This window comes from Melanostigma gelatinosum (assembly GCF_949748355.1).
Source record: "Melanostigma gelatinosum genome assembly, chromosome: 7".
Taxonomy (NCBI): domain Eukaryota; kingdom Metazoa; phylum Chordata; class Actinopteri; order Perciformes; family Zoarcidae; genus Melanostigma; species Melanostigma gelatinosum.
Genome location: NC_136640.1, coordinates 2,125,676 through 2,138,062, shown reverse-complemented (window position 1 = coordinate 2,138,062; position 12,387 = coordinate 2,125,676). Strand labels below are relative to the sequence as shown.

The window sequence follows — 12,387 nt, the reverse complement described above, 5'->3', positions numbered from 1 at the left end:
ACGTTAGAAACATGGAGGCCGATAGAACTGAACCATCACTCTCATTCATGATCAATTCAGAGCTGTGGACAGCAGCTCTCATCCATCACACGCTGAGACATCATCTTCCTCTGTGAAGCCGTGTCTTACCCTCGACTCGATCAGTCTGGCTTTCTCCAGCTGAGCCTCCCTCAGCATTTTCTCCATCTCCTCGATCTTCATGGCGTCCGCTCCTCCGACACTGAAGTCAAAGGACGAGGTGTTATTACACGACGGTCACGTGACCTCAGACCGATGCAGCCCGCCGACAGGCTCGGTCCCACCGAGCATCGCTTCAGCAGGACTTGGTAGACGTATTCATGAATGAATCCTCTGCTTCTTCAGGGTTCACAACTACACCACAAACACAGACCACTTCAAAGAACACGTTTATTTTACTGCTGTGTCTGCAATAAACACTCGTCTTAATGCGAGCGATGAAGTGGTGAAGGTTGATGGTGATGTCTGTTCACCTGTAGAGTCCAGAGATGAGCCACGAAACTTCACCAATACGTCATGTTGGAGATGTTCATCTGAGGCTTCTCATCAATATCAGTGCAGCATTGATCAATGATGCAATAAGAGGTAAACTATTAGAAATGTTTCAGTGTGAAATAAAGATTCTACCGTCTGTGTTTACCAACAAACGCATACATCTCACGATCACCGTTTAATGAGACCTGTCAATCAGCATGTAGCCCCGCCCTAAAGCATCCCCTGCTTTATGGTCTGTGTGACTCTAAATGGACCATAATGTACTAAATGAACATCATGCTGTATTGAAGAAGACTTGAAACTAGAGATTGAGACATAAACTCATGTTTACAATGTTTACTGAGGTAATAAATCAAGAGAGAAGTAGAGTCATTTTCTATAGACTTCTATACAACCAGAGGAGTCGCCCCCTGGTGGACACTAGAGAGAATGCAGCTTTAACACATGAAGCTTTGGCTTCACTTAAAGAAGCGGAGGTTGCTGCCTGGGTATTTGGGTCGGAGTTGGAGATGTTCTGAGGGAGTATGTCCCGACAGAGTGTGTACTTGTACCTGGACATGTTGTCCGGCGAGCAGGCCGAGTTGTTCCCCGTGGACACGCTGGTGTCCATGCTGTCGGAGCTCTCCAGGCTCAGCGTGTCGTAGGGCTGCTCGCCGGCCGACGGCGGCTGGTGGTGGAGGATGGAGTGGTGGACCAGAGGAGGGGGGGGGTGGCCGTAGACCATGACGGGGGAGTAGGAGGGAGACGAGGTCATCAGGTGGGACTGGGAGCCGTGGAGCGCCTCCCACTGACACTGGGCCTCCACCGCCGCTCGCTGCTTGAGCTCGGCCAGACGGCGCCGCTGCTCCTCTATCACCTGGTGACCTGTGGGGGGGGGGGGGGGCCATCAGTGGGCGCTCGGATTCTCTGCCTGCAAGCGACGCGTCAGCAGAGCTCCACCTGTTTCCAGATCCAAGGAGCTCGGCCAACATGCAAGAATTATGCTCCACCAGCGGGAGCAACTCATGGAAGATTGATGGAAGAAGAAAGAGCGCTCTCAATGCGTGAGACAAAAGAGAGAGATGAAAAGAAGAGGAGGGGGGGGGGGGGGGGCGAGTTAACGACACACCAGAGGAGGAGGATGAAGAGAGGCTGAAATGAACTGCTGTCAAAGTTGTGGTTGATGTTTGATGGATGAATCAATAGAGTAACCTGCTGCATCTGTTCCTGATTGGCTGCTCAGTCCTCACACATTCTAAGTGACTCACATGCACATGAATAATCTGAATATGACAACATTCTGATGCGATATGGTTCATGTAAACATATTCTATTTGTATATCGTGAATTATGTTTTCATATTATTTGAAACATGTGATGTGTTGATGTTATTCAGGCTTTAGTGAATCAGAAGGAACTCTTTAAAACACTGAAGTCTCACAACAACAGAAACACAGGAACAGAGCAGCAGCTCTGTGGTCTGAGAGTCTGTGCTAGAGAAGAGATCACAGATAACCTCCGTAGAAGAACCTCACACAACCACACTACCGTCCCCTGACCCACAGCTGAACCTGGACCACTTCGTAATAACCCGTTTGTGTCTCATCGTCATCGGTTGATGGAGCAGCGAGCCGCTGGTTGGGCTCTGAAGACGTGTTCTGAGCTAATCCGCTCATTACGTCCGTTCAGCTGCTCAGAGTCCTCGCTCGATGAGCGACTCGTGTCCTTTACCTTTCTGCTGCAGAGCGATCTGTCTCTTGGTCTCAATGTCCTGCAGGGTAGCAGCCAGGTTCCTGGGCAGACTGCCGGTGCTGTTGGGCACCAGCAGGGGGCTCTAGTGGGTCAGAGGGGGCCGACATCAGAGACGCATGAAGAAGAAGAAGAAGAAGACGTGGCTTAAATGATGAGATCATAAATCAGAGACTACCTTTGAGCTGCGTCCCAGTGTTGCTGCTCCGCGCTGCAGAGGGGACGCCGAGCCGGACCTGGGCTGATATAAGGAGAGGCCTGGATCGCTGTCCAGCTTAGACCGGAACACCTGGGGGGGAGAGATCCACATCAGAGGGAGTGATGATGATTCAAGCACCTGCTGGGAAACTAAAGGTTAGAAACCCTGATGCCTTTAATCCAGGTTTCTCCAGAAAGACTCTGGACCAGACGTGTCCTAAAGGGGGTCAGGTCCACAAACAGACATGGACCAGACGTGTCCTAAAGGGGGTCAGGTCCACAAACAGACATGGACCAGACGTGTCCTAAAGGGGGTCAGGTCCACAAACAGACGTCTCTGGTCGGCTGTGACTCACGTCGTGTCTCACTTTTCATATTTGTGAATAAATGTTTAGCAGTTTGAATAATTAAACTGATTAAATGAATGAGTGTTTTTAGAGAATCTGTGCCCCCCCCCCCCCACTGAGAACCCCGATCAGCATTGGGAGAGCCGTCCCAGCATGCAGCTGGTGTCCTGACGGGTTCATTTATCAAGAGTTCATCAGCTCGCAGCAGAAGTGAACTCTTTCTAGTAGCTTCCAGAGGCTTTAAAGGAGAACTGTCTTTATTAAAACACACGTCACATAAACTTACTAAAGATTCCATCTGAAGTTGAGAAGGAGAATGTTTTATACGGCATATAATATAATCACAATACGTGCGTTTGATGGATATTTTGTAAGAATGATAATTCATCTGTTGTCTGATTGTTTCCCTTTAAACAGACTGGTGTGCTTACTAAGAACCTTCTAGAAACACAGGAGGGAATTCTTCAGCAGCTGAAGGCTAACACTTAGAGATCAAAGGGTTCTCCTCAGGACATCCTCGGGACATCCTCGGGACATCCTCGGGACATCCTCGGGACATCCTCGGGACATCCTCATGCTGGTTTTATGCTGCCGTTTCTTTCCACTGAGGCATCTTCAGATGACTTTGAGAGCAACCTTAGTGAAGCGGTGGAATGCAGGCGGGTACCGACACCTCACGACGAGGATCTGGGTCTGTCCACGGTGGACCGGTCTCTGCTGGAGGTTCTGGGTCTGTCCACGGTGGACCGGTCTCTGCTGGAGGATCCGGGTCTGTCCACGGTGGACCGGTCTCTGCTGGAGGATCTGGGTCTGTCCTCGGTGGACCGGTCTCTGCTGGAGGATCTGGGTCTGTCCACGGTGGACCGGTCTCTGCTGGAGGATCTGGGTCTGTCCACGGTGGGCCGGTCTCTGCTGGAGGATCTGGGTCTGTCCACGGTGGACCGGTCTCTGCTGGAGTCTGAGCTGAAGGAGGTTCTGGTGAACCTGCATGAGTTCATCTGGTTTCACCAGAATCCGACCCGGTGGCTCCGATGACTAGTGTTGGGGTCTGGCGCCACCTCCTGGCTGGCTGAGCTCCTCACTTGCTTTCCTCCCTGACCTGAAGTCTGATCCTCGCCCGCTTGAGATGACCGCACCTCCAGCCTCCGGCCAAACCTGACACCAACTCCCCATTGGCCGAAAAGCAGCCTCCCGCTGTGCGCAGAGGCCCGCTTATAAGCACCAACACGGCTAAAATCGCCCTCTTCGCTCGGACCCCCGTCCAGGCCACAGAAGATTCAGCTTTCCCCTCCAGCGTCACGCTAGCGACGCTGGCCACGAGGAAGCAACGGCCTTCTCCCCTCCTCAAACCCCGACAGGTCACGAGCCATTCCGCTGGACGAAACAGACAGTGCTCCACTTTGAGCCGAGACGCATCCCTCCAACGAGACCCGTCTCCGCTTTTGCCTTTTTCTTCTTGTGCACACATACCGGCAGGAGTAAAGACGACTAAGCCTCAACCCTCCACCGATGATTCCCGGTAAGACGCACGGACCACGTCGTTTCAGCCGAAGTTAACCGTCCTCCCTGCAGCGAGGACAGATCACGTCTGCGTGTGCTCCACAGCGAGCTCACGCCACGACGGCCCGACGCCGGCTCAGACGCCGCGCCGACCAGCAAGCGGCCTCCCTCTTTCTTCTGGAAGAGGAAAAACCATTCATCACTCTACAACGTCGCAACGAAACGCCTCAAAGTAAGAGTCGTGGTATCTGGGCGTAGCTTAGCTTAAATTAACTTAAGTTTAATTCAGGTCATTTCATTTATGGTTGATATTCCCGTATTTTGTGGTGAGAAGTTACTGTCGCGCGATATCAAGGTATTGCGTAATCAGCGCGGACGCCGAAGTCCCGCTGTATCGAACTGCTGTAACTGTTCACATAGAGGATCAGGACTACACTGAGACTGGTTCATATAGAGGATCAGGACTACACTGAGACTGGTTCATAGAGGATCAGGACTACACTGAGACTGGTTCACATAGAGGATCAGGACTACACTGAGACTGGTTCATATAGAGGATCAGGACTACACTGAGACTGGTTCATATAGAGGATCAGGACTACACTGAGACTGGTTCATATAGAGGATCAGGACTACACTGAGACTGGTTCACATAGAGGATCAGGACTACACAGACTGGTTCATATAGAGGATCAGGACTACACAGACTGGTTCATATAGAGGATCAGGACTACACAGACTGGTTCATATAGAGGATCAGGACTACACTGAGACTGGTTCATATAGAGGATCAGGACTACACTGAGACTGGTTCATATAGAGGATCAGGACTACACTGAGACTGGTTCATATAGAGGATCAGGACTACACAGACTGGTTCATATAGAGGATCAGGACTACACAGACTGGTTCATATAGAGGATCAGGACTACACTGAGACTGGTTCATATAGAGGATCAGGACTACACTGAGACTGGTTCATATAGAGGATCAGGACTACACTGAGACTGGTTCATATAGAGGATCAGGACTACACTGAGACTGGTTCAGGATCAGGTGAAAGTTCCCACACACACAAACAGCAGCAGAATAAGTGGGGAAGAAGAAGAAGAACCCTCTACCTGCAGCACAGGTCTGCGGCCCGACTTGGCCGGCAGAGAGGGGGGACAGAGCTGGACCTGGTCTGACATCAGGTCCTGGTACCACTGCTCTAAATCTAGCTTGGGGATGTGAGGCCTACTACCTTCAGACTGGTACTGGAGAGACCAGCAGAGAGGAAACAAAGACGAGAAGAAGGAGAGATTAGAAAGCACTCAGAGACGGAGGGACATGTGTTCTATGAACCGCTGTCATGAGTTATGAAACGATTCTTTCATATCTTCAGCTCCTTGATGCTTCACACCCTCCGGCTGCTTCATCCTACTTTACATGTCTGGATTCTAATTCCATGTTGCAGCTGCAATGACCCACTTCTTAAGTTTTCATCCAATGTGAGGTTCTAATTCACTGGAATGTGCGTTTCCCACATTTATATAATCTACAACTAAAAACATTCAAAGACAACAAACTGGTTGGTTGAGCTGGTGACCCATGAAGGAAGGAAGGGAAGGAAGGAAGGAAGCGCACTACCTCCAGAGAGAGAGCGAGGGAGGAGCCGTGAGGGGAGAAGGCGGGGTCTACGGGTCCAGAGTGCAGGGGCTGACGAAGCGGGGACGTAGGAGACGACTCCACCTTCGGCATCCCATACATGTGACTTAACTGACCCACTGTCACGTACTCCTTCAGGAGGACAGACAGGAAGGAGAGGAGACAGACGGGCAGTGACGAGACAGACGGGCAGTGAGGAGACAGACGGGCAGTGAGGAGACAGACGGACAGTGACGAGACAGACGGGCAGTGAGGAGACAGACGGGCAGTGAGGAGACAGACGGGCAGTGAGGAGACAGACGGGCAGTGACGAGACAGACGGGCAGTGACGAGACAGACGGGCAGTGACGAGACAGACGGGCAGTGACGAGACAGACGGGCAGTGAGGAGACAGACGGGCAGTGAGGAGACAGACGGGCAGTGAGGAGACAGACGGGCAGTGAGGAGACAGACGGGCAGTGACGAGACAGACGGGCAGTGAGGAGACAGACGGGCAGTGAGGAGACAGACGGGCAGTGGGGAGACAGACGGGCAGTGGGGAGACAGACGGGCAGTGAGGAGACAGACGGGCAGTGAGGAGACAGACGGGCAGTGAGGAGACAGACGGGCAGTGAGGAGACAGACGGGCAGTGAGGAGACAGACGGGCAGTGAGGAGACAGACGGGCAGTGAGGAGAGGAGACAGACGGGCAGTAAGGAGAGGAGACAGACAGTAAGGAGACAGACGGGCAGTGATTAGAGGAGACATACAGGCAGGCAGACAGTAAGCAGAGGAGACAGACAGACAGTAAGGCGAGGAGACAGACAGTAAGCAGAGGAGACAGACAGACAGTAAGGCGAGGAGACAGACAGTAAGGAGAGGAGACAGACAGTAAGGAGACAGACAGACAGTAAGGAGACAGACAGACAGTAAGGAGACAGACAGACAGTAAGGAGACAGACAGACAGTAAGGAGACAGACAGACAGTAAGGAGACAGACAGACAGTAAGGAGACAGACAGACAGTAAGGAGAGGAGACAGACAGTAAGGAGACAGACAGACAGTAAGGAGACAGACAGACAGTAAGGAGACAGACAGACAGTAAGGAGACAGACAGACAGTAAGGAGACAGACAGACAGTAAGGAGAGGAGACAAACACGTCAGCAAGACAGGCAGCACTAAGTTCACAGTGTCTTCCTGCATCATGCAGCAGTAAATAGAAACTTGTCCTCTGAGCATTTTCTTTACTGCTCATGTCTTTAGAAAGACTTGTGACAGATTGATTTAAGACATTTGAATACCAATAAGGCCTTATTATTAGATTCATGAAGTCAAAGACCGTTAAAGGATCCAAAGAAAACAGTAAAGATAAATCATACAACAATATGTAGAAAGAATGTTCAGCACAGAAAGTCTTTCATCATTTCCATCTTTCTCTCTCATGTTCTGTCTCGTCTCCGACTCTCAAATTTCAAATACAGGAATAAAAAAATGGATCAAATATGAAATATATGTCAAATAAAACCCAGGAAGTGATGTTACAGACAGACAGGAAGTGATGCTACAGACAGACAGGAAGTGAGTGACGCTACACAGACAGGAAGTGACGCTACAGACAGACGGAAAGTGATGTTACAGACAGACAGGAAATGAGTGATGTTACACAGACAGGAAGTGAGTGATGCTACAGACAGACGGGAAGTGATGCTACAGACAGACGGGAAGTGATGCTACAGACAGACGGGAAGTGATGCTACAGACAGGAAGTGATGCTACAGACAGGAAGTGATGTTACAGACAGGAAATGAGTGATGCTACAGACAGACAGGAAGTGAGTGATGCGACAGACAGACAGGAAGTGAGTGATGCAACAGACAGACAGGAAGTGAGTGATGCGACAGACAGACAGGAAGTGAGTGATGCGACAGACAGACGGGAAGTGAGTGATGCGAGAGACAGACAGGAAGTGACGCTACAGACAGACGGGAAGCGACGCTACAGACAGACAGGAAGCGATGTTACAGACAGACAGGAAGTGATGTTACAGACAGACAGGAAATGAGTGATGCTACAGACAGACAGGAAGTGAGTGATGCGACAGACAGACAGGAAGTGAGTGATGCGACAGACAGACAGGAAGTGAGTGATGCGACAGACAGACGGGAAGTGAGTGACGCTACAGACAGACAGGAAGTGAGTGACGCTACAGACAGACAGGAAGTGAGTGATGCGACAGACAGACGGGAAGTGAGTGACGCTACAGACAGACAGGAAGTGAGTGACGCTACAGACAGACAGGAAGTGAGTGATGCGACAGACAGACAGGAAGTGAGTGATGCGACAGACAGACAGGAAGTGATGCTACAGACAGACGGGAAGTGATGACACACAGGACGTCACACACCAGACACTTCAGTTGGCCGTTTCAAAAACATGCTGAACATGTGACCATCATAAAGGTATTAAAACCCCTGAAAGGCCTCGAGTCATTTAGTCCTCAATCAACAGCTCAGCCTTCTGGAGCGCTTCCTGTTTTAACAATCGGGAATAAAGTGCTTTTTTTCTACAGATACAAGCTCTGGTCTAACTCGTGCTTTCCCTCCGTTAAAGCGTCTAATGACGACGTGTCAAGAGTTAAACAAGTCCGTTTCCAGATTAGTTTGCTCTCCACACACTAAGACCACCGTAGATCTTGATATTAGTAGAGTTCGAGCAAATCACAGTGAGTTAAAGGTGTAAATGAGTTCCCTCACCTCTCTCATGGCCGTGGAGGACTTGGGGAAGCTCCTCCCACCCGTCAGGCCGTGGTACCTCTTTTCCAGAGCAGACAGCCTCTCCTTCTCCTGGAACAACACACACACACACACACACAGACGTGTGTTAGTCACAGGTTGTGTTCAACCAAATAAGTCATTTTTGTGGAGCTCATGCTGCAGGATTTTCCTCCACCGGTGAAGCGAGCGTGATGGAGAAACCCCACGTTCACAAGAGTCCACAGAAGAAGAGATTCAGCCTCCAGCACTAACGTCCGAGGCAAATACGGAAAAATAATATACGTGTGCGTCGTTCTGTGAATTAATTATTAATAACACAGCCGTGCAGTACAGCGAGCACCGTTTGAATCCTCAAAACAAAACTCAAAATGTTTTGGAAAAAAGTGAGGAGATATTTGTTAAATTTGACAGAAGTGGATTGGAATCACAGACTCCGCCTCTAAATTGAACCTGTGAATTACAATAATTTAAAAACATTTAAATGGCCGTTAAAAATAGATTATGACAGAATTTTTACAACCACGTCAAACATTGAGCAACTCTTTAAATCCAAGCACAAAAACATCAACATTACTGGAAACTGCAGGTTTTTAGATGAAATGTGCAGATTTACAAGATGCAGACTTTCTGCAATAACCTGTGCTTTCCCTCCAAGAATCCCACTTTGGGTGAAATATTGTTCAGAGTGAGTTTGAACTTTGGCTCAGTACCTTTAGGAGCATTTGCAGAGTGAGCGTCCGATCTTTGGCGAGCCGCTCGCACTCCTGAGACGCCTGCAGGCCGAGCTGGCTGGCCTGGTTCTCCAGAGCAGACACCTTCTCCTGGAGAACGCAGAGAGAAGTTCTTATTGCAAGCTGAGCTACGGAAGCCCTGAGAGGCCAATCTTAGGCCTGCGGTGATGGCTTCAGAACAGGCGAGAAAAAGGTATTGCCAAGATAATCTCTCGATAGACTTAAAAGAAAATCCACATTCACCACATGCTCCAAATGGGACTGAAAGCCGAGATTCCTTTTTCCCATGCACTCTAAACACAACATACATTGTGTGTGAGCAAGTTATGCCAATTAAAACTCACCTGGAAGAAAACATAAACACTTTTCGTCATATTTAAAACATGCTGGCGCACTCTTTGCCTCTTGTGGCCAGAATGAGTACTACAACAACAAACACTTTAAATCTCAAAACCTTTTATTCATGTTCTTAAGTCATCAACACGAGAGAGAAAACTGTTTACAGCATATCTAGTAAACGCACCATCGGATGTGTTTTTCTCACTCAAAATTCACGTTTTTAATCAAACTAAATCTCCTGTTCAGTCTGAACGTGTTGCCATTTAGCCGTTCAAAAATAACATTTTCACTGCAGTAAAAAAAACCGCAGAGAAAACGGTTGAACTAGTTGTTAGGAAGCCGATCACCAGCGCTGTAGCAGCAGAGACTGTGCTGAGCTTTCTGGATCCTGAGTGGACGGATGCGGCGTGACTGAAACCTCGAAACGTCTCTGGTGGGTTTCTGACGTCGTAATTAAAAACTCTGATGAAAATAAACACTGATTTCATGCCCAGATGGTTGAGACTCTGTGTGGCTGCTTCCTCTCTGTAGCTGATCACTGGGAGGAGCTTCCAGGAGATGAATGTCTGTGTTGCTCACCTTCCTCTTGGCCACGCTGCCGTGGTACTCGGCTCTCTCCTGCAGCAGCTGCTGACTGATGGTCTCTCTCTCCTCCTCCAGGCTGCTCTCTCTCTCCAGCTGCTGGAACTCCAAGTCCTCAAACTTCTTGGTTCCCGTTTCCAACACCTCTCCGTCCTGATGGAGGCACACACATCATCATCAGTGGTTACAAAAACAGGAATACAAGTGGCTCCTCTTAAAGCCAGCCACTATTCTCAGACTGAAATCGTTTGAAAGTGTTTTCCTGGCTGAAGCTCTTTTTGGGGGACAAGAACAAGCACACGGTGCTGAGTCATGGAGAACATGCTTCTACTGTAAAGGGAATACACAGGAGGCAAGCAACGGCAATTAACATAACCTTTTATGTTAATTGCAACTTTGCACTGGAAGATTTGAGGTCAGATCTTCGACTTAAACTGCTACAGAATAAACGCCTACAATGTGAAAATGATAGGAGAAATGTACTTGATGGTAAAAAGGCTCTTCAGGATATTTGTAAAGAAACCCGACAGCCTGCAAAAGTCACCTCACTTACATGCTTGTTACATGTTGAACACAGGAACAAATGAATCGACTGGTGCAGCGTGTGAAATCTGCCAGAATCTTAACTTTAAAACATTCTAAAAAAATGATCATGAACAGAATGTGAAGACGTTACAAAGACGTCCATGTACTGTTGCAGAGATATCTAATGACATTAGCATGCTAACCAGCTAGCCCCGTTGTGTATCGTAATACCAGTGTGACCTCTGGAGGCGATAGTGAGTCACTGTAGCGTCCAGTCTGTCCTCGATCCAACAGGAGCGGATGAAGAAGCGTGTTGAAGGTACAGACAGTTTGTTTATTGGATTGAATCCAAAATGGCAGAAACGATAAACTGCTCGTATATCTTATAGCTGTGAAGCAACTCAAATTCTGGCACCGCAAACCCAAAATCTGGAGGTTCTGGTCCCAGGAAACCAGTCCTTTTCGTAGTTTCTGCCACTTCGGATTAAATCCGTATTAACCAAACTGTCAAACCGCACACCTCCAGTTAACACAGTGAACTCGCAGATGGACGACACCACACCTGAAGATAGCAGTGGTATTGTGACGGGCTCTTATTTTGTAGTAGAGGTGAAATGATGCCCCCTATTGGTTTGGAGCAGGTGGCAAAATATCACAGTGCACCTTTAAAAACAGTCTTGAACCTTTGAACTGCTACTTTACCCAACAAAGACACGTAGCCGACAACAAGGCTTCACACCGGTAGAAACAAAAGATTCATCTTTTGTTTCATTTGCAGGAGAGAAGTCACGGGATGAGAGCGAGCAGAGGTCGGAGGTCAGAGGTCAGAGGTCCATGTTAATGGTTAGTGAGCAGTTACACACATTAAGCGAGCCGGGACAAAGAAAGCCCAGAAGAGATGCAGATCAGATCCACACATGCGGTGCAGCAGCACGACCTCCTCGCTCCGAGGGCCGAGGGAGCACGAAGGTGTGGATTCCTGCAGCTCGTCTGTGAGGGGCTTCTCATCAATACACTCACCGGTGTCTGTGCTGAGGCCGGTTACATTTAGTGCTGAGACAGAAGCAGTGAGAGAGGTTTAAAGTTTAAAGGCTGGCTGTTCTATCAGATATTCTGGTTCTTGTAATTATATAAATGGAAGTAATGGTGCCGTTAGATTGCTGCTAGACCGACGCGTAGACAGGCGCTTCCTTTCTTGGTTTTTTGACCGCCAACATAAATAGATTGAAGCAGAATATTTCGTTAGATAAAAACATGTTATAAATTTCAGAAATCATAACATTTATCTTATTTTTTGGATTTATTGGAACCGTTGGGACAATCCTCAGCATCTGTAGCATCACTTCCATGTCACTAATCCAACAAATAGTTTAAGAGTAATAATATTCATGCAACTTTAAACTTTATGTGCACAAACACCAGGTTAAAGAGAACGAACAGACATGCAGAGAGTTACATTCTGCAGTCTCTTTAAATGATCTTCACAGGACGCAAGAAGGAAAAAAGAATGAACCAATAAAACA

The 12,387-nt window shown here is 48.6% G+C and overlaps 1 protein-coding gene across 9 annotated transcripts in view; it reads right to left on the bottom strand.

Annotated features, from left to right (window-relative positions):
- phldb1b (pleckstrin homology-like domain, family B, member 1b) overlaps positions 1-12,387 on the bottom strand; it is a 73,400-nt gene that overhangs the window by 3,781 nt on the left and 57,232 nt on the right. For 6 of the 9 annotated variants that reach the window (XM_079272040.1, XM_079272038.1, XM_079272041.1 and 3 more), the window contains 9 exons: positions 10,337-10,492; positions 9,398-9,508; positions 8,667-8,756; positions 5,916-6,065; positions 5,408-5,542; positions 2,420-2,530; positions 2,224-2,326; positions 1,065-1,377; positions 130-220 (listed from right to left, as the gene is read on the bottom strand). In XM_079272040.1, coding sequence (XP_079128166.1) covers positions 130-220; positions 1,065-1,377; positions 2,224-2,326; positions 2,420-2,530; positions 5,408-5,542; positions 5,916-6,065; positions 8,667-8,756; positions 9,398-9,508; positions 10,337-10,492 — 1,260 coding nt within the window. The remainder of the gene's footprint in view (positions 1-129; positions 221-1,064; positions 1,378-2,223; positions 2,327-2,419; positions 2,531-5,407; positions 5,543-5,915; positions 6,066-8,666; positions 8,757-9,397; positions 9,509-10,336; positions 10,493-12,387) is intronic. The other 3 variants (XM_079272042.1, XM_079272043.1, XM_079272044.1) reach the window with 3 other exon arrangements.